Source organism: Zootoca vivipara, chromosome 12 (genome assembly GCF_965207765.1).
Source record: "Zootoca vivipara chromosome 12, rZooViv2.hap1.1, whole genome shotgun sequence".
In the NCBI taxonomy this organism is placed as follows: domain Eukaryota; kingdom Metazoa; phylum Chordata; class Lepidosauria; order Squamata; family Lacertidae; genus Zootoca; species Zootoca vivipara.
The window spans coordinates 7413199-7435109 of record NC_142595.1 but is presented as its reverse complement, the minus strand read 5'-3'; the positions used below and the strand labels follow the sequence as shown (position 1 = coordinate 7435109).

At 45.3% G+C, this 21911-nt stretch overlaps 1 protein-coding gene across 2 annotated transcripts in view; it reads left to right on the top strand.

Annotated features, from left to right (window-relative positions):
• Positions 1-21911, top strand: part of EPHA5 (EPH receptor A5) — a 227078-nt gene that overhangs the window by 18090 nt on the left and 187077 nt on the right. For both annotated transcript variants that reach the window (XM_060282232.2, XM_035135822.3), the window contains exon 2: positions 5687-5751. In XM_060282232.2, the coding sequence (XP_060138215.2) occupies positions 5687-5751 (65 nt within the window). The remainder of the gene's footprint in view (positions 1-5686; positions 5752-21911) is intronic.

The following is a 21911-nucleotide window of genomic DNA, read 5'->3' as shown; positions in this document are numbered from 1 at the left end:
CCCAGCACCATTGGGGAGGGGAGTACCATCACGGCCGCCCCCCTAGACACCCCCTGCACCGCCATGCCCCCAGGACACACAGGTGGTGCACCACACCACCACTGGGACGCACACCACGCCCCCAGGACACGCGCCCATAGCTGCCAAGTCTCCCGTATTCCCCGGGATATCCCCATTTTTCCAGCTTTTTTTGTTTTTCCCCGGTTTATTCTGGTGCGGTGGCCATTTTGGAACTGGGCGGAGCATGCTCAGAAGCGACTTTTGATGCTGCTTTGCCCAGTTCCAAAATGGCTGCAGTGTGACTTCTGGCGTGGCGGCCATTTTGGAACTGGGCAAAGCAGCATCAAAAGTCACTTCTGAGCATGCTCCGCCCAGTTCCAAAATGGCGGCAGCGCTACTTCCGTTCTGCTACTTCCGGCCCGGTCCCTTATTTCTCCGACAGCAACTTGGCAGGTATGCATGCGCCAGCCACGCCCCTGCATGCTCTCCGCCCCTGGTGCCAGAGCATGGAGCTTCACCGCTGCCTATAGCTCCCTCTACTGTGTGGAGGACTTTCTTTAAGTAAACAACAAACAAGCAGCCTTGAAGGGTAGCAATTGGAAGCAATAAACCAGTGTGAATGGGCCTTTCCTTTCCAGCTGTTAAGGGTGGTGAAAATGCCCAACCCTGTAATGCTGAGTTTGGCCCTTGGCCCTCTTTGCTTAGTGCAGTGATTGCGTATCCATTGCCCTTTGGTTCTTGTTTAACCCCAACTCCCATCACCACCAGCCAGAACTGCCAGGGAGTCATAGTCCAGCAATCTCTTGAGGGCCAAAGATAAGTAAAAGGGGAATTTATGTATATAAGCTGTCACCACCTTCCCCACACCTCCTCCTCTCCTCTTATTTTAAAATTGTTTTGCTGTACATTCTGCTCTCTAACTCTTCAGAGCAAGGCTTTCTAGGCAGGAGAGTGTATGGCAGGCATAGGCAAACTTGGCCCTCCAGGTGTTTTGGGACTACAACTCCCATCATCCCTAGCTAACAGGACCAGTGGTCAGGGATGATGGGAATTGTAGTCTCAAAACATCTGGAAGGCGGAATTTGCCTATGCCTGGTGTATGGCACGTCACACAGTGTCTTTAAAAATAAATAAATCTCTAACTATAAATATCTAACTATAGACTTCAAAATATTTTTTAAAAGGAAATTCTATCCGTGAAGGCACTTTCCTGGTCCACTTCAGCCACAATGTCTTCCTCTCAGGAAGGACTCAATATTTTTTTTTGGGGGGGGGATTGCTCTAAAGAGTCCCACACTGGTTAGGAGTCTCACCTGGTGGGCGGGCAGCAGCTTACGAGAAGTAGGGACGCGAGTGGCGCTGTGGTCTAAACCACTGAGCCTCTTGGCCTTGTCGATCAGAAGGTCGGCTGTTCGGATCCTTGCGATGGAGTGAGCTCCCATTGCTCGGTCCCAGCTTCTGCCAACCTAGCAGTTCGAAAGCATGCCAGTGCCAGTAGATAAATAGGTACCACTCCGGCAGGAAGGTAAACGGCATTTCCGTGTGCACTGGCACTCATCACAGTGCCCTGTTGCACCACAAGCGGTTTAGTCCTGCTGGCCACATGACCCAGAAAGCTGTCTGTGGAACAACGCCGGCTCCCTTGGCCTGAAAGCAAAATGAGTGCCGTACCTCATAGTCACCATTGATTGGACTTAACTGTCCAGGGGTCCTTTACCCTTTTTTGAATGAGAAGAAACAGGGCCGACCCTATGGCCAGGCTGGGTGGCGCAGGGCCGCCAGGGGGGCGCTGCGTTGGGAAACGGGGTGGGGGCGGGGCGCCGGAGGGATCCGTCGCACCATGGCGCCAGGTATGCTTAAGACGGCCCTGAGAAGAACCCGGGAGCCCAGGGGTGCTAATTTTCTCTTTCCTCCCACACTTCTGCGGCAATTGCATCACGAAAGGGCCGGCTCTGTATGGAAGATTATTCAGCTATGTGAGAAGCAGCTTAATTCAGAAGAGGGCATGGCTCATTTCCCCCCAAAAGATGCTCACTGACTTACAAAGGTCTGGGGAGTGTATTTGTGCCCTCATGTGATGTTAGCGTGATGTTTTAGGTGCTTCCTGATAAAGATATTGGCTTCTTGCTGCCCTGGTGCCAGATGGAGAAATGGGCCGACCTGAACAACATGCGGCATAGTTGTCTCATTGCCATTTGCTGAATTTTATTTTATTTTTAAACAGAACCTCAAATGAACCTACTGAATTTCTTAGAGTAGTGTAGTATAGTGACTTGCTTGCAGATTGCCTCTTAGTGGGAAGTCTCCCTGAGAAGAACGGTTTCTAATTCTGATTACACCACGGGCAATTTCACTTTGTTTACAGCAGAAGGGTCCAGATTGGGCATGCTTCATAACTCCACAATAACTGGATCTGATTTGGTTTTTTAGTGCGAAGAAGGGCCATAGCTTGTTGATAGAGCATATGCTTCGCATGTGGCAGTTCTCAGCTTCCGGCCTAGGCATCTACAGGAACGAACGATATAGGCAGCTGTCTAACCCTGGAGAAGAACCGTTGTCAATCACAGTAGACATCACTGAGCTGAGATGGAACAATAGCCTGCCTTGGATTAAAGCAGTTCTTATGTAACTTTAGTAACAGAATTATCAGTAAAGTAAAGATGGGGTTGGTGTAGTTTCAAACAATATCTGCAAAAATTAATAGGAAATTATGAAAAACAAAAGCCTCTTAGATGAATTGGAAATGAATTTGTTGCCATCCAAATAACGCCTTCACCCTCTTACAAAATTAGGCTTTGTGTTAGTTTAGCAGGGATGTGTGTGTGTGTGTGTGTGTGTGTGTGTGTGTGTGTGTGTTTTTTTAAGGCTCAACAGACTGTTAACTATAAGCCCAAAATGGAAGCTGCTATAATTTTCCTCAGCTTGCTTTAGTGTGTGCAGATTCATTTTTTAATTATGCCCTCTCTGTTTGGACTACGGATTTTAGGTAATGCAAGAAAAATGTCGTAAGCTTGGGAATAGTTTATTACTATTTAATGCAAAACTGTCTGTTAATTGGCTGTAGAGCTTGGCAGGGCAGAAGCTGTGGATGTCAGCTCAGGCAGACAAAACGGAGTGCAATTCTACCTAGAGCGGAAGGTGCAGTCTGTTGAGGATTGCTGCTTCACAGGCTCCTGAAATCCTAAAATACATGATGGGTGTTCCCTACCTGCCGCCCAAAGTGCTCTTATAAATCTCTGCTCTCTCTTGGATTGTACAGTGCAACAGACGAAGCCTGAGATCAGTTTGTCAACAGATTCGTCTCAGGAGTAAGACTGTTTCCTTTGGCCTTCCCCATAGCAGTTCTGGAACACCATTCCCAAAGTCACGGATTCACTGTTAGAAGCCAAAGGCTACCTGGGGCTCAAATTATGTGAAGGTACACAACAAGGTAGCCAACTTTGTGCCCTGCAGATGTTGTTGAACTCCAGCCGCCATCAGCCCCAGCCAACATGGCTGTTGGACAAAGATGGTGATGTTCTCCAGATCTCCACTGCAACTCACATCACAGTGGCTGCCTCTATTTTACTAGGGCTTTGTCTCCCCTGGGACTGGTCACCAGTTTTTCTTGTCAAATGCCATATCTACTTCTGTATGGCAGACTTTTGTTTCTGCAAAAAAAAAACCTGGAACTGCTACCAGATTTTAGGGTCCGATCCAAAGATTTGTTTATATGTTAGATTGTGGTTGGCCAGCTTCCTTTCCAGGGAAAAGTGTAAACTCTAGGGAAGGGGACTGAAGAACAAAGGCAGGGCTCTGTCTTCTGCTAGACTTGAGAGCTTTTGCTGTTTGCTCCCACTAGGTTTCATTAAGCTTGACCTTTTCAGCCAGCTGGAGAGTCCGGCTTTGCTGTCTTGGACGTGCTAGGTGACATCTTCTGACCCTGCTGAGAAGTACTGGGCTCTGCCTCCACCTCACCAGGCTCCATTCCAGTTCCCAGACTCTGCCCTCTCCTGGGGTCTGAGCCTGGCAACCTTGGCAACAAAACATCAGCTTCCTGCAGCTCCGCTCCTGACTCTGTTGCTACCTGGTCTCGCTTTCACTCCACAGGCCTTGCTGTTTCCGTTTCTCACTCCTTTTGCACCTGCTTTCTAGAGTTGTCTTCCGCTTAGTTCCGTGACCTACTTTTTTGTTGTTGTTCTGATCCTGTAAAGATCCTGTTCTTCTCTCCCTCTCCTGGAGAGGCTCTTATCCCACAGGGAAGGGAGCACAAGACTCCTACAGTGCCTTTTTAGGGATGTATCAATCTTGTCAGCTGTAATAATGTTGCAGCCAATTTGCTCTAGCTCCAACATTAAGGTCCTTAAATGCTCTGCCACTGAGCTATGGCCCTAACCTTTCCACATGTGAATTGACTGTAGGGTGTAAACTGTACAGTGCAAGCAGCATACAGTGGAACCTCGGTTTATGAACACCCCGGTTTACGAATTTTCGGCTTACGAACGCCGTGGACCCATCTGGAACGGATTAATTCACTTTCCATTACTTTCAATGGGAAAGTTCGCTTCAGTTTATGATTGATTGTTTGTGTGACTGCAGTACAGTGGTACCTCGGTTTATGAACACAATTGGTTCCGGAAGTCTGCTCATAAACTGAAGCGTTCATAAACTGAAGCGAACTTTCCCATTGAAAGTAATGGAAAGTGGATTAATCCGTTCCAGACGGTCCGCGGAGTAACCGTTCATAAACTGAAGCGAACTTTTCCATTGAAAGTAATGGAAAGTGGATTAATCCGTTCCAGACGGGTCCACGAAGTACTTAAACTGAAGCGTTCATAAACTGAAACATGGGTGTAATTGTTTCATAAACTGAAGCGTTCATAAACTGAAGCGAACTTTCCCATTAAAAGTAATGGAAAGTGAATTAATCCGTTCCAGATGGGTCTGCGGTGTTCATAAACTGAAAATTCATAAACCGAGGTGTTCATAAACCGAGGTTCCACTGTACTATACATTGTTTAATGCTTTCATTTTATGGATCAATGGTCTCGTTAGATAGTAAAATTCATGTTAGATTGCTGTTTTAGGGGTTGTTTTTTAAAAGTCTGGAATCCATTTTTCATTACTTTCTATGGGAAAGCACTCCTTGGTTTTGGAACGCTTTGTTTTTGGAACGGACATATGGAACGGATTAAGTTTGAGAACCAAGGTACCACTGTATAGTCAAAACACATTGGGTGCAATGGCGGGTGGGATTGCCAGTCTTTCCCCCCCAGCTGCCTGTCCCCTTTCCATCCCTTTTTAATTGATTTTTATGCCAAGTGCGTAAAGCTGAATGCACACAAGTTAAATGTATGCAAGGTTTGAGCTTACTGTCCTTGCAGTATAGAATCCTCTCTCTCCCCTTTCCCTGCTGGGTCGTGCTCAGGAAAATATGGTCCACAATGCTAAGAGCAGGATGCTTGGCTTTTGGGTAAAGGTATCTGCTAGACTAGAGATTCCCTAGAGGTGCTTCAGAGCCCCAACTGTGCTTGGCTTTAATGGAGGTTGTGAGTGTGTGCTGTGAGCAGTTGTCCTTTTTTGCATTAGAAGAGAATAAAAAAGAGAGTAAATGGTCGCTTGTTTCCTGTGGCAACCATGATTATTTACCTCCCCCCCCCTGCAACACCCCCAGTTCACATTCTTTTTTAATTTTTTTGTTTTTCAGTGAATTTATTGGACTCTCGATCAGTAATGGGGGATCTTGGATGGATAGCCTACCCAAAGAATGGGGTAAGTTTCTCTTGTGCCGTGTGATGTGCTAATAATATTTCTCCTTCATGCAAGGTTCTCCAGAGCAGTTTGGGCACCCCTATGCTCAAGGCTGCAACTCGGCTTCCAGATAACTCTGCTCAGAATCTCCCAGATCTTGGTGACATTACTCACATGTTTAAACAAGTATGTCTAACGTGGCCTCTTTTATTTTTGGAGCAAAAACATCAATGGGCGCCCAGTCTGGATAATATGCTCTGGAACAGGACTTACTATGACTGTTTTTGATCCACAATAAATGGGACACTGAACCTTGCTGCTTTTAACCCAGCATGTTATGCCTTCAAATTCACTATACCTTTTGTTGTTCTGACCTCTCCCTTCAGATGGATGTGTGTGTAGTCATTGTCAAACCTGCAGGGGTTTTGCACTCCAAAATCTTGTCTGCCAGGATTCTTATCTCCTTCTCTTATTGGAGGTTGCCATATCCAATATGGTGGCCTCCACTTGCGGTTGGACTCCAACTTCCATCATCCCTGACCAGGAGAGTTGCTGTCCAACCTCCCCGTTAAAGGGTCATATTGGACTCTTAGCCTGCTACCAGCTTGGAAAAAAAGAAATGGCCAGTAAACAACGATTGACTAAAATAATGGAGGACTTTTTCCTTTTCTTTTTAAAAAAGATTTAAAAAAACAACAACAAGCTGGCCAGACTGTTGACCTCTTTCCAGAGGTCACTTGAGCTTTATGGTGGTTCCCTCATTGCGCTAGGTGAGGTTGCAGGGAACCAGGCAGAGGAGCTGGTAGACAGCCGCCCTGGACACAGAATTGACCTGCGCCTCCATGGACAGCTGTGAATCCAAAATGACTCTCAGGCTGCACACCTGGTCCTTCAGGGGCACAGTTACCCCATTCAGGACCAGGGAATCCCACACACCTGCCCACCCCCTGTCCCCCCAAACAGTACTTCTGTATTGCCAGGATTCAACCTCAGTCTGCTAGCCGCCATCCATCCTCCAACCGCCTCCAGGCACTCACACAGGACCTTCACTGCCTTCGCTGGTTCTGATTTGAAAGAGAGGTAGAGCTGGGTATCATCCACATACACCAGGCCCCCGTGACGAAGGTAGTTCTGATAGATTGCAAACCACCTGAAAGAGTCTCCCGCTGCTATTTTCTGCAGATGCAATAGAGGCGGTGAAGAAGGTCCTCTTCGCCGTCGCCATTGCCACTTGGTAGGCTCGACGTTGAGCTCTAGCCCGTGACTGGTCTGATTCAGAATGAGATTTCCGTCACTGGTATTCTAGCTGTCTCAACCATTGTTTTATCGCCATCAGCGATAAACCACGGGGCTGTCCAGGCTCCATGCAATTGGAGAAGGTGCTTCAGAGCCAGACAGTCAATTGTTGTTGTTTAGTCGTTTAGTCGTGTCCGACTCTTCGTGACCCCATAGACCATAGCACGCCAGGCACTCCTGTCTTGCACTGCCTCCCGCAGTTTGGTCAAACTCATGTTCGTAGCTTCGAGAACACTGTCCAACCATCTCGTCCTCTGTCGTCCCCTTCTCCTAGTCAATAGCCCCAGTTAACTCCACATTCCAGCGGGCCACCAGGGAATCAGCTGAAAGGCCATCAGCATAGGATAAAACATCCCCTACCACTCTCTGGAAGGCAATTGGATCCATTAGGTGGCGGGGGTGGATCATCCCACAGTAAACCCACTTCTCTGGGATTTGTGCCCCAATATATTCGCAGCCCATTTTCAGATGTCAGAAATGCTGCTTTATTTCTGTACAATTGGTGCACCATTTGTGTTTTTCTCATTTCTCCCCTCTCTCAAGATCTGCTTTATGTAAATATTTAATTCTCAATTCCAGATATAGATTCGAAAAGTGGTTGCTGTAATTAAAATGAGGAGAAGCTTCTGAAGGCTGAACTTCCTTCCCCCTATGCTCTGCTGTCAGGACGTCCTTTGAGGGATGCTTAGTGTACTAAAGATTCATCTTCTTGTGGTGCTTTAGCGAGGTTTAGCCAGAAAACAACCCTTCCTTTCAATAGACTGCCTGATTAATGCCTATTACTAGTATTGGAGTCTTCATCATTTTAATAGCTTCCCAGTGCTTTGTAGTGATTCAGTGTGATGGTTTGTTCTAAACTAGTAAAAAACAAATTACTTTTTGAAAATATTTATGCTTGGTTTGAAGTATGTCATTTTTTATTATTATTCTCAAATAAGTGGATCTGTTAATGCCAGCTGCAAAATATTTCTTTACTTCTAAATCTCAGTCTAAAAAAACCAGCAGATTGCACGGTGGAGGAAATTGCATGAGGAGTCCCTCATGTAGAAGCAAAAACACATGTCAGGGGGAGAAGGCACGGTTAGAGAACTTCATGGCATAGTAATAATAAAAATAATTTATTATTTATACCCCGCCCATCTGGCTGGGTTTCCCCAGCCACTCTGGGAGGCTTCCAACAAAATATTAAAATACAATAACCTGTCAAACATTAAAAGCTTCCCTAAATGTGACGTTGTGGCCAAATTTGAACGCGATCGGGCAAGCGGTTTCGGAGAAAAGTGGCCTTTAACAAACATGGACCATATATATATATATATATATATATATATAGCAAGAACTCAATGAATTATGCTCGTTGGGATTGTTGTAGGTGTGTTTTGTTAGCAGGTCCCTTAACTTCTGAAATAACTTTTAGTACTTCTGCTGTGTAAAATTGCACCCAGCAAGTTTAGTTCTGTTCTTACTCTGTTCCCACTATTTCCCGTACCTACAGTTAATGCCAGGGCTGAATGGCTCGTTTTGGTTTGTAGATTGGAACATCGAACCGGCAATATAAATACCATGATGTTTCAGAACAGATGCAAACATAGTTCAAAAGCACCTATATCTTTGACCTGCAGCTTGTTTCTGGCTACATTCAGACATGGGGCTTATTGCATAAGTTTTCCTGGTTATAATGCTTCTGCCTCTTGTTGTGTTGTGTTACGGAACGGTGGCTTTTTGATTGACACACCACCACCACGTTGCACTAACATTTTAAATCTCAGATGGTGGGAAGCAATTGCATACTGGGAGACCGATCCAGATTTTGTAATGTCAGCAGTCGTGGCGCTATTGTGAAAACCGCAGGAAAATTACAACACAAATCTCCAAGTTAACGGGGTTGCAAATTGCCCCCCCCCGGGAAACAATTAACCCAGAAATGAGCACTAAACTTCTACTAGATTTCCAGAAGCGGCTTTTATGTTGTGTGAAAGATCACATAAAACTTGAAAATGAATAACTAAGGAAATGTGGAAAAATGCTGCCTGAATGCCGCCTCTGTACGCAAAGTGGAAGTTAGTACAGTGGTAACTTGGTTCTCAAATGCCTTGGTTCCCAAACAATGAAAACCCGGAAGTAAGTGTTCTGGTTTTCAAACGTTTTTCAGAAGCCGAATGTCCGATGCGGCTGTCGGCTATTGTTTTCTGCACCAATCAGAAGCCGTGCCTTGGTTTTCGAACATTTTGGAAGTCAAACGGACTTCCGGAATGGATTAAGTTCGAGAACCAAGGTACCACTGTATTTGGCGCTTTTGGTTTTGCTATTTATTTTGAATTTTTGTTTTTGATGCTTTTTCAGTTAATTTTTTTTTTTGTGACTGTGTGGAACGCAGTTCAGCTGATTGATAGATTGTGTGACTGTGGAAATGGATGAAAGTCCCCCCTCCAAACAATGACTATCATCCGAGCAAGTAAGAAAGAAATAATAATTTTAATTTTCATCATTTACAATACTGTCTTGTTTATTTTATAGTACAGTACATTGATTATTGCTTTCATTTTATGGGTCAATAATCTTCTTAGAAAGTAAAATTCATGTTAAATTGGTGTTTTTTGGTGGGTTGTTTTTAAAAGTCTGGAACGGATTAATCTGATTTGCATTACTTTCCATGGGAAGGCATGCCTTGGTTTTGGAACGCTTTGGTTTTGGAATGGACTTCCGGAACGGATTCAGTTTGAGAACCAAGGTCCCACTGTATTAGCTAACAGGTTACAGGCAAAGCAAATATTGCATCTTTCTTCCTAAACTGGAAGCTAAGCCATGGACCCCCTCATTGCTCCCTTGAACTCATTGAAAACAGGCAGCTTTTTTTTCTTTAAATTGTGATATGTAGGGGATTTTTTGGAAAGCCATGCCTAGCTTTCAAGCTTAACTGTATTAGAAATGTACAAGTGACCATAGCGTTGAATAAGATTGGCATAGTAGACTTGTTTATGCAGTCGGGGAACTTGTTTTGTGGTATGGTTATATGCACAATGAATTAATGAGAGGCTAAAATGAGAAGAGTTTGTGGGTCAGTTGGGGCTTTGCAAAAGTAGCATTGACATATGGGTTTGGAGGAGTGAGGAGAGAGATGTGGTTTATGTGAACAGTTTTAGGGTTTGCCCAGGGTTCATGTGGGTTCTCATCAGAGGTAGGCACGGAACCCTCACGTAATACTAAGTTATTAAGAAAAGTTTATGTTAATTACTTCCTTCGAGATATTCAGCAGTTCGGTCGTACCTTGGATCTCGATTGGCTTGCGATTCGAACATTTTGGCTCCTGAATGCCGCAAACCCGGAAGTGAGTGTTCTGGTTTGTGAACGTTTTTTTGGAAGCCGAATGTCCGACGGGGCTTCTGCGGCTTCCGATTGGCTGCAGGAAGCTCCTGCAGCCAATCAGAAGCCGCACCTTGGTTGTTGAACGTATTGGAAGTCAAATGGACTTCCGGAATGGATTCTGTATGACAACCAAGGTACAACCGTATGACTATCAGGGTGGTAGGTTAAAAAAAAAAGCCAGATATCAACTGCTACTGCAGATAACTGTGGCTCGGAAAATGTCCCCAAGAGACTTGGCCATGTCTGCTACCATAGGCATGCAAAAATTTTGGTGTGGGTTTTTTTTTTTTTGACAAGTTGTGATCCTGATGAAAATTGCCTCCTCAGCTGCTATCTAAAACAGTTTGTTCTTGCCTGCTTAATTTTTCTATGTGTTTCAAATAAACCACTCTGTGTGTGTGAGAGTGTATGCAGTAAAGCTTATGGTCACCTGCAACCAGAGCCGGCGCGTCCATTTAGGCGAACTAGGCAGTTGCCTAGGGCGCCAAAATGGAGGGGGCGCTTGCCAGCCTGCTAGGTGGGTGGGAAGGAAGCCTGCTCTTGCGAGAGGCAGCGGCGGGATGAGTGCCCCGAAAGGAGCGCTTTCGGGGCGCTGATCCTGTCGCCACCTCTCGCAGGGGCGGGCGGCCACGTCTCCCTTCTCCCCGGCTCACTGTGGGGCGGGGGAAGGGAAAGCGGCCCAGACGGAGCCCTCCCTTGCCTCTCGCCATCACCTCTCACAAGAGCAGGCTTCCTCCCCCCCTTTCTCTCTCCCTTCTCTCTCTCTCTCTCTCTCTCCCTCCCTCTCTCCCTCTCTCTCTTTCCCTCTCACCCCCTGGTGATCTGCCTAGGGCGCAAAAAACTCTAGCACCGGCCCTGCCTGCAACTTGCAGAATCTCTCCAGGCTTTGCTCTGTTTGGTTCATTTAGCATACAGTATAGCGATGTCCACATCTTGTTCTGAAAGCTCTCTGTCCTCCTCTCCTCTCCCCTGCCCACCCCCACCTTTGTGAGAGCTTAATTTTCTTTGTCCTTTTGTCCGATCCTGCTTTTTAGTCCCCCCTCCCACTTTCGAACAAGAACACAACAACAACACCTGCCCGCCTTGTGTGCAACTCATCCCCGCTTTCCTCCAGTGATTTCACTGAACTTCCTGTAGTCAGGAACACGTCTCAGTTACTCCTCTGAGTATTTGCAGTGTGTTGTGGCTCACTGTTCAATTACTTGCTGCTGCTGCTGTTTGTTTTTCTGTCTGAGCTTTTTCTTTTTAAAATAATAATAATAAGACAGACGACACTAAAAAGGCCAGAATCATGCATGAATCCTTTTCATTGCAGAATATTTTTCTAAAAAGGTTGATTCTTCTATTCCATCCCCCCCCACTACACCCCACCACCAAAGAAACAAGCCAAGTAAATTGCTCCTGACTAGGGAGGGGGGCATAATTGTGGGCCTGCAGGGAATGCCAGCTAAATATACTGAGCAGGTATCTGCGGCCTGTGTGTGATTTTGCGGTTTTGCTTTGTTTCCCCTTGCTGCTCTTGTTTCTCTTTTGAAATGCGGATTATCTAAAACTCCAGACTAAATGGGTAAGAGCGAGGTGCTGCAGGAACAGATTCTGTAGCGCACTGCTATCATTTATGCGTTTTAAGCATTTTGTGTACCCACCTTCACTCGTACGCACCAGAGCACTTTACATCAATAGAAATATTTTGAAAATACAATAGAATAAAATGCAAGCATAATAAAACAGCTCATAGCTCCAACACGTGGAGGAGCGGAGCATTAAAGAATTCACCTGTTCCTTAAAAATCCAGTTGTAGAACTGACATCTACCATTGTAGTTTGACAAGTGCGCATATCGTGGTGGTGGAAGCCTGTTAGGAAAAATTGAGCCCAAAATTGAGGGGCTCCTGCAGCCGCTTCCCTTCTCTTCTCAAGATAGTTAGTTTCTGGTTTAGTCAGCTCCGCTTAAAACGCACAGTATTTTAAACGCTTTCAAAAGAAGGCCTTGTTTATTTATTTATTCATTTATTCATTCATTCATTCAAAATATTTATACACCAAAGCGCTTTACAAATACAGTGAGTCTGCAACTTATGCTCGCTTTACATACACGATTGCAATTGTATTTGGGTGGGGAAAATAAACAGTGTTAGAAATTCAGATATACAAGAAAGCGCCCAACGGTGCCTTAAACCTACCGTAGGTTCTGGTCGCCACAGTGAAATTTCTTTTCACCAGGGGGTTGGACTAGATGACCCACAGGGTCCCCTCCAACACTACAATCCTATGATTACCGTATATTCTGGCGTATAAGACGACTGGGCGTATAAGATGATCCCCAGCTTTTCCAGTTAAAATATAGAGTTTGGGATATACTCACTGTATAAGAAATACGACCCGGCATATAAGACGACCCCTGAATTTTGAGAAGATTTTTCTGGGTTAAAAAGTAGTCTTATACACAGGAATATACAGTATATGACCTTAACTACATTGGTTGACTGTAGCTTGCTTTTACAACAATTTCTATTTTTATTTATTTAGTTGGTTTTTCAAATACAGTGGTGCCTCGCTAGACGAATTTAATTCGTTCCACGGGTTTTTTCTTATAACGAAAAATTGATCTAGCGAATCCCATAGGAATGCATTGAATTTTTTCCGAATTTTTTTTTGCCCAAAGGAACACATTAATTGAATTTCAATGCATTCCTATGGGAAACCGCGATTCGCTAGACGAATTTTTCATAAAACGAATTCGTCTAGCGAGGCAACCTCCGCTCGAAAAATCATTTCGTTAAGCGGAAATTTCGTTAAGCAGGGCATTCGTTAAGCGAGGCACCACTGTAACAGTTTTAGAATCACACATCCAACATCCAACATAAAAACAAGATTCCAATGAATCTCCTGTACCTCCCTCCTCTCCTTTGTGGGTCCTATTGTTAATCATTCCCTCCTCCATTTTTTATAATAATCCAATTTTTTTACATCTCCATTTATCCAAAATTCACCTTTATTCCAATCCTACTAACATTTTAACTGTTTACAATGGTTTTTAAGATAAATTAATATTATGGGGGAAATTATAATTGGATCATTAACGTACACCCACAACCATGTTGTGCTGCTTCTTTCAGTCATAGTATAGCTGCTGTAATTCTGCAAGTTCCCATATTGAGAGGCTGCCCAGATTTACTGTCAATGTCCCAAAGGCGGCACAGCGCATATAAAAGATTTAACGTCTGCTTGCAGGGCTGTGCTCACTGTTGCTTTTTGCTCTGCCCTGTCACAAAACTGACTCTTGGGACGATTGCCCTGGTATTGGGAAGAATTATTTGCAGTTGCCCTGAGACAGAAATACTTCTCTATGGAGAATTCAGTTTTAAAGTTCCCTTTTTATATATAGTTAAAATGAAAACCGCTGCTATGTGACTGCCTCATATGTCATGTGGGCTCTAGATGACATTGAGAAACTAGATATCTGTTTCCTACTGGAAAAAGAAAGAAGTACCCAGCATTATGGAATGGCAGGAGAAGTTATTAAGCTATTTAGATTTGGACAATTTGACCAATTCAATTAGAGGATATACTAATATATTTTTTTTATCAAAATTGGGAAAAATTCGGGGAGTACATGAAGGGACAATGCCCCATGGTAAAGTCTTGGGTCTATTTCTAGCACCTCGTATCGAGCCATAGTGAGATAAAACACACGGAGACAATGGAAAAGGGTGACTTACTATATTACTTTATTATATTTTATTTCGAAATCTGAATGTCATTTGAGCTTATACCTTATTTGATGACCATTGGACATGCCTATTTAAGTATATAGAATTGGGAATTCAGTATTGGAAAAAATAATATTTAAAGAAATCTGAGAATAGAGATAAGTGGAAGTCTTTAGTGGGAGAAATATAGGTACGGGATCGGGATCTTTGATGAATTAGTAAGATATTGTCATTGGGGTTTTTTTGGGTACGAATGATGAGATGAATGTATGTTTTTCTTTTTCTCCCCCCCCCTTTTTACTTTTTTCTGCTTTTTTCTTCTTTTCTATTTTCTTATTTCATTGTTTATGTACTGTCGAGAATTTTTGTGTTTTGGATTAATATGTTTATTATTATTTACACTATATTATGATTATTCCTATTATTATCCTTTGGAGATGAATGTTGTAGATTACTTTATTATTATTTTTATATGATTTTGTATATTATGATTTATATATGATTTAGTGTTTGTTGGGTATGCCTGTGTTCTTTGAGTATGTGTCGAATGTATTTTAATTCAACTTAAATAAAGTTTATTTTATTCAAAAAAATTTTTTTTAAAGAGAAACTAGATATCTGATAAAAATGCTTTTTTTATTTAAGGAAGGGGGAGGCGCCAAGGTATGTGTGTCTGATTTGTTTTTTAAGTTCATCATTACATCTCCTTAATAGACTAATCTGATTCTTGGAAAAGATGAAGGCATTTTGGGGAAATACCTCCTCAAAGAAAAAAGGAGCATGTCCCTTGTATTGGGTAGGGGCATTGTAATACTCTGGCACATTTGATTTCGAACAGAAATGCCATAATTTCATTAGTGTGGTCAATTAACCTCCCTTCTGTTTGATTTTTTTTTTTTACTCATCTAGGGGAAACATCCGTAGAATAATTTAAAAATGGGGATGCAAATCATACAAAATTCAACATGCACATAATTTATGCTCGCAGTTCCTAACACCGAGGATCTCCAGGGCACTGAATAACTGCATGAATAGCTGAGATTGGAGTGGAAAAGCAGAATGCTCCATGGTTTTCTTTAATTAATTTATTTAATTTCTATACCGACTTATACCTGTAGATCTCAGGGTGGTTCACAAAACGAAATCACAATATAAAAACAGAAAATACAGAATCTCTGAAAGGGGCTTGTTTGCTAAGGCTTAATACCTGGGCAGTATTTGGCCTATATGCAAAGATTTGTAAATTTGTGCCTTTTTTTTTTTTTTAACCCCACTCTGATCAAAGTTCTGGTCGCCTGAGGATGCTGAATTTTATTTCCTTGGGGAAACAGTTAAGCCAGCTTTCAGTTTTTTAATTGTTTATGCCCCTGCCCAAGTTTGTTTATGGTGGGCCCACTGTCAAAATAATGTAGCTGTGAGTGGCAGCTCTGGGTACGGTATCTGTGGGTTCAGTTGGTGGGCGATAATAATCTGCAAAGAAACCCAGAGCCTGAAGGCATTGGCCTGATCACACATCACAAAATGCAAGCTTATTCATTGTGTCAAAAATGCTTTTTTGATTGTGCTGCTGAAATAATCGCCAGTATAATTCTGTGCGATTAAGCCCCTTTATAGCCTGAATTTATGCATCTGACGAAGGGCTCTTTGCTGAGATATATTTGTTAGCGTTTAAGGGCACTACTAAGGGCACTACAGGGACCCAGGTGGCGCTGTGGTTAAACCACTGAGCCTAGGGCTTGCTGATCAGAAGGTTGGCGGTTCGAATCCCTGTGACGGGGTGAGCTCCCGTTGCTTGGTCCCAGCTCCTGCCAACCTAGCAGTTCGAAAACACGTCAAAATGCAAGTAGATAAATAGGAACCGCTACAGCGGGAAGGTAAACAGCGTTTCCATGTGCTGCTCTGGTTTGCCAGAAGCGGCTTTGTCATGCTGGCCACATGACCTGGAAGCTGTACGCCGGCTCCCTCGGCCAATAATGCGAGATGAGCGCGCAACCCCAGAGTCGGTCACGACTGGACCTAATGGTCAGGGGTTCCTTTACCTTTACCTTTAAGGGCAGTACAATATTTTTGTTTTCCCCCCTCATTTGGTAGCTATCTTTCCCTAGAGCAGGGATGGGAATGTGTGGCTTCCAGATGTTTTCCAGCCTCTGTCATCCCTGATGAACATGCACTAGCCACAATGGTTGCTGGAGTTCAACAAGACCTAGAGCAGTCATGGGCAAACTCGGCCCTCCAGATGTTTTGGGACTACAACTCCCATGATCCCTAGCTAACAGGACCAGTGGTCAGGGATGATGGGAATTGTAGTCCCTCAAAACATCTGGAGGGCCGTGTTTGCCTATGTCTGGCTTACAGGTTCCTCACAGTTACCCCTAGAGGTCAGAAGAAGCAGGAACAGCTCATTCTTAAGGGCAGAGAAGATAACCATAAAGAGATGGTGGGAGAAATGGGTATCGTAGAACAGTGGCCATCAGCCCCTGCTCCCCTTTGTTTACCTTGTCCTCCTCTTGACTGCTCTGCCTGTTTCCAAGAGAGCCTACAGAATTCTCAATAGTTTTATTTCATTTTTTTATATTTCATTTTTATGCCACCTTTATATTCCAAGGAGCTGGAGGTGGTGTACGTGGTTCTCCTCCTTCCCATTTCATCCTCCCAACAACCCTCTGAGGTAGGTTAGGCTAAGAGACGGTGACTGACTCCAAGGCCACCCAGTGAGCTTCACAGCTCCCAGGTCACAGCCCAACATTTTGCAGCACTGCTTTTCATTCAAGGAATGTAACACGTAAGAACGGGCAGAGTTTCGTTGGGGAGGATCTCTGTCAGCCAGCGGAGGTGGTGGGCAGGAGATGGTACTACAGCTGGAATCAGAGGGACAAAATACAGTCTTGTTGCTGAGAACCAGGTCTCCATAGATGAGATCAGACGCACTTACCCAGACGAAGCTCGTGTTTGCACACGCAGCCTTCCTGTAAAGGTGTCTTGTCTTTAAAATCTGGGTGGGAATGGTGTCACAACTGTAGGGCATCGTTGTAACTTCTGAATCCCTTGCCTTGCTTATATACTTTGCAATTGTGACTTCTAGACGGTGTGCTTTGCTTCCGAACCTGTACTATCGCTGCAGGGGAGCGGGTGGCTGGGGCGGAGGAAGGGGGTGCGGTGGGTGCAGGCCCCCACTGAGGGGGTGACAAAATTGCGGCCGGCACTCACCACCAGGGGGCCTGTAGCACGCCTGAGTCGTGCGTCTCTCCTGATGGTCCGCCCGCTGCCTTCCCCCCAACTGTAGGGTGGCTGAGTGGGAGGAGGCAGGCAGACTCTGGAGGCCCCGCAGTGCGCCCTGCCCCTATTGGTAGCTCGCCCCACTCTCATCCTGCCCCTATGGGTGGCTCGCCTTGATCCTGGGCATGCCGCCCCAGGCGGCTGAGCAGCTTCTTCCGCTGCTGGCGGGTAGCACTGTGGTCTAAACCACTGAGTCTCTTGGGCTTGCGGTTCAAATCTGCATAACGGGGTGAGCTCCCATTGCTCTGTCTCAGCTTCTGCCAGCCTAGCAGTTTGAAAGCATGCCATTGCAAGTAGATAAATAGATACCGCTCTGGCGGGAAGGTAAACAGCATTTCTGTGTGCTCTGGTTTCCGTCACGTTGCCCCGTTGCACCGGAAGCGGTTTAGTCATGGTGGCCACATGACCCGGAAAGCTGTCTGCGGACACTGGCTCCCAGCGAGATGAGCGCCACACCCCATAGTCGCCTTTGACTGGACTCAGCTGTCCAGAGGTCCTTTACCTTTATCTTTTTTTACTGTTGCTACCCTGAACCACAGGAGCAGAACAAGAGGTTTTTCTTAACGGAAAGAGTTTATTTTGTACCTCCATAATCATCGTTGTGAAGAGGTTTTTCTCCCCCCCTCAAAAAAAGAGGCAAGTACCTGACTTTCCTTGTTCGGCTTGTTTGCCTCTGCCTAGGCCTATCACAATTTGGATAATAATAGCAACAGTAATAAATCAGTGCCCTCCTGCTGTTTTTATAAATGTTAATCAAATCTGTTAAATGCTTGACAAGTTGTTTCCCTACCAAATTATCATTTTAAGTCATTACTTGATTAAAGCAAGAAAATAAATCTTTTTTCATAAAAAGGACGTATTAGAAACAACATGTGGGTATTTTAATCACTTTTTTTTTTACCACAGCAGAAAAAATTACACGTGCATTGAAAAAAAAAAGCTAGATATTAATATTTACATCCAGGGTAGGGGAGTCTTTCTTCTTTGGCGATCACTCGTAGCTGAGTAAGATTGTCTTCCACAAACACGGTTTTAACAATGAGTCCGTAAGTGGCTGTGGAGGCCAATTCTGGATCCAATTCTGGTTTGCCCCGGGTGTCACCGCTGAGGCGGGTGACAAATGCTGGGCGGCACTCACCACGGCGCCTGCAGCGCCCCCGAGCCACACATCTTTCCTGGGAGTGACGTGGTGGCTTGGGCGCCCGCAGGCTCTGCGCTGCCCCAATGCTCCACCTGCTGCCTACCTCCCCAGCTGTAGGGTGGCTGCATGGGAGTAGACAGGCAGACTCTGAAGCCCCACGGTTTGCCCTGTCCCATAGGTGGCTTGCCCTGCCCCTGGGCCCTCCGCCCCAGACGCCCAAGCGGCTTCCTCCGCCGCTGCAACCCTGCAGCTTCTCCTGCCTCTGATTCTCATCTCTTGGCTGTTACAGGCTCCCTCAGATCACTGGTCCTATTTTCCAAGTCAGTCTCCAACCCCCCTACTCCCGGTGGCCACTCCTCAGTGTCTAGCCACTACTCCTCAAGTGTCCAGCCAGTGTCTGACATCGGGTCGGATCTTGTTACTCACTGGAGAAGATGAGCTCCATTTCCTTGAGTGCAGGGTGGGGACCAAAGGTGGACAAACTACCCCAGAAGGAGTACTACCCTTCCCCTAACACTCCATATCGTGTCCTCCCTCAAAGAGTGCACATGTTGCGATGGCACCTGGCAACCAAACCCTTGTGTTGTGGGTGGGTACGATTGGATAGCCACAACACCCAATTGGTAGGTCCCTTGATGCTGGGTTTAATCTGACCAATGGGACGCTAGCCAAATGGATCAAGGGACCTATACCACGTTTCTCCAAAAATAAGACACCGTCTTATATTTATTTTTCCTCAAAAAAACACATGGTGGCTTATTTTCAGGGGGTGTCTTATTTTTTTATTAACTATGGTACAGTTTAACCTACAAAGTTAAACTGCCTATCATTATGGCCTATTTCGGGGTATGGCTTATTTCGGGGTATGGCTTATTTTCAGAGAAACATGTCCCTCGATGCAGGGTTGAATCAAGCCAATGGGACGCAGGCTAAACGGATCAAGGGACCTATATATGCCAATGCATGTGACCCTGAGCTTTCTCTCTTGGTCAGTGCATCGGAACACCCGCCCACCTCTCCCTATATATAGGGCTTGTGCGCTTGACCTTGCTATGCCGTCGTGTGTCGTCTGTCATTGGGACAGCAGGAATTTCCCCCACTTGGCTGATTGGCTGGTGCCATTTGGGTTTCCCCTGCCGCATAGCAAATCGTCACAACTTGTAAGGTTGCGGATAGGCTCTGGTTCAGGTGATAGGGATGGGGGAATGCTCTCGCCATCCCTATGTGAAGGGGTATTCTGTTAAAGGAATCCAGGGACTCAATGGTTTGGTCAACCCTGAGAGGTGGAAGGACACTGGCGGCAGGAGGCCTCATTAGGGAAAGCACGCCTCGATTTAAGAACGGCTTTGTTTAAGAACGGACTTCCGGAACAGATTAAGTTCGTAAACCGAGGTACCACTGTAATAAGTTAGATATTAGTCTGTAGCTCTTGGAACACACCATCATGCAAAGATATCCATTTGCGTGTGGAGACCCTCTATCCCAGCCCTAGAAATAAATTCAGACATGACTCATATTTTTGGTTAGGTTTTTGGCAGAATTTAGGCCACAACTTTATTGATTACAAATCAAGTGAGTGGTTGCATAGGCTCTGGTTCGACTAGCTACCTAGGGTAGCACTGACTTAGGGCACACCTTGAGCCAGCAGCCAGGTACACACCACATGTGATTCCCCCACATGTGCCCAGAACACTGGATTAGGGCAACACCACTTGGTTAATACCAACCATCGGTCCCTGGATTCCCTTAAGAGGAATACCCGAATATATATATATATATATATATATATATATATATATATATATATATATATATGGTGGTAAGGGATCATACCTCCCTATCAGCATGAACCAGAGCCTATCTGCCAACCTTACAAGTTGTGGCGAATTGCTATGCGGCAGGCAAAACCCAAGTGGCAACAGCCAATCAGCCAAGTGGGAAAAATTCCTGCCGTGCCCCTGCAACAACGGCAGATGACACACGACGGCATAGCAAGATCAAGCAAAAGCCCTAGAATTAGGGAGCGGTGGGCGAGTGTTCCGATGCAATTCAACTGGAGAAGGAGGATCTCTACGGTGAGTGCAGTGCTTAAATACTGGTCCATCTGACTCTTTGATTGGCAAGCCCTGAGCCCAATTGCATCCCGTCAGATGGACCACCAATAGGGTGTTGTGGCTGCTCCAATTCTCCCGTCCCAACACCTAGACCTGGTCTGCTGGGACCCGCCGCAACGCGCGCCCTCTCCTGCAGGGAGGACCCGGTTTGCATGTTATAATGTAATGTCAGTAGAAACATTTTTCATTTCTTGTTGAGTACAGGAGGTTTGTTTCTGGCTAAAAGTGAATATATAATTAATGTGAGGCTTTTATAATGTAAATAATATATGGCAATGAATGATCTTTTAATTAATACGCTTTGTGTTTTATTTAAAATGTGCTTTAGAACCCTTGGTGTGTAGGGAAGAGTAGCAAGACCATGTCCTTGTGGTCAAAATGTTCTTTGGTCCTGACCCTCACCCCAGACCCCACATGTCATGTGTGGATGTCTACACACAGAGACAGAGTTTATGTGTAGAAGCAACTCTCCTTCAAAAAGCCTGCTATTCTGTAAACCAGGGGTCCCCAGACTTACCGCGCAGTGGGCCGGTGCCCGCCGCGCCGACCGCGCGGCGGGCCGGAGGGCAGGGGAGTGCGCGCGCAGCGGGCCGGAGGGCGGGGGAGTGTGCGCCCGTGCGCATGCGCACACGCACACGGGCGGGGGGAAAAATCGCCGAAAATCGCTTGTGCGCATGCGTATGGGCCTCCCCCGACCCGGAAGTGCATCGGAAATGACCTCTTCTGGGTCGGGAGAGGCCCATACGCATGCGCAAAAAGGATTTTCGGCGATTTTTTGCCGATTTTTCTGATCGTCGCTGCGCCGCGCGCCATAAGAGCGGGCGACGGCAGCGGGCGGCGGGGGTCGTCGCGGGCCGGATTGGGAGGCCGATTGGGCTGCATCCGGCCCGGGGGCCGTAGTTTGGGGACCCCTGCTGTAAACTATCCCATATAGTGATGGTATTACATAAATAACTGCCCAAATTAGCAAAGCAACTTGCCCAGCTTAAACAACTCTAGAGGCAGAAACATAGACAAAGATTTTTTAATAATAAAAAAGCAGAGAGGGAGAAGTAAGAGTGGGTAATAATAATAATAATAATAATAATAATAATAATTTCATTTCTATGCCGCTTTATATTTTTAAGGGGGAAAAAACCTCAAAGCGGTTGACAACCTACATTAAAACATTTGACAAAACAATCTAGAATGAAACAAATACGAAGTATACATTCAAAGCAACGTAACGGGCAACTAAAATATTATCTTTAAAGATTTCAAAATAAAACATTTTGAA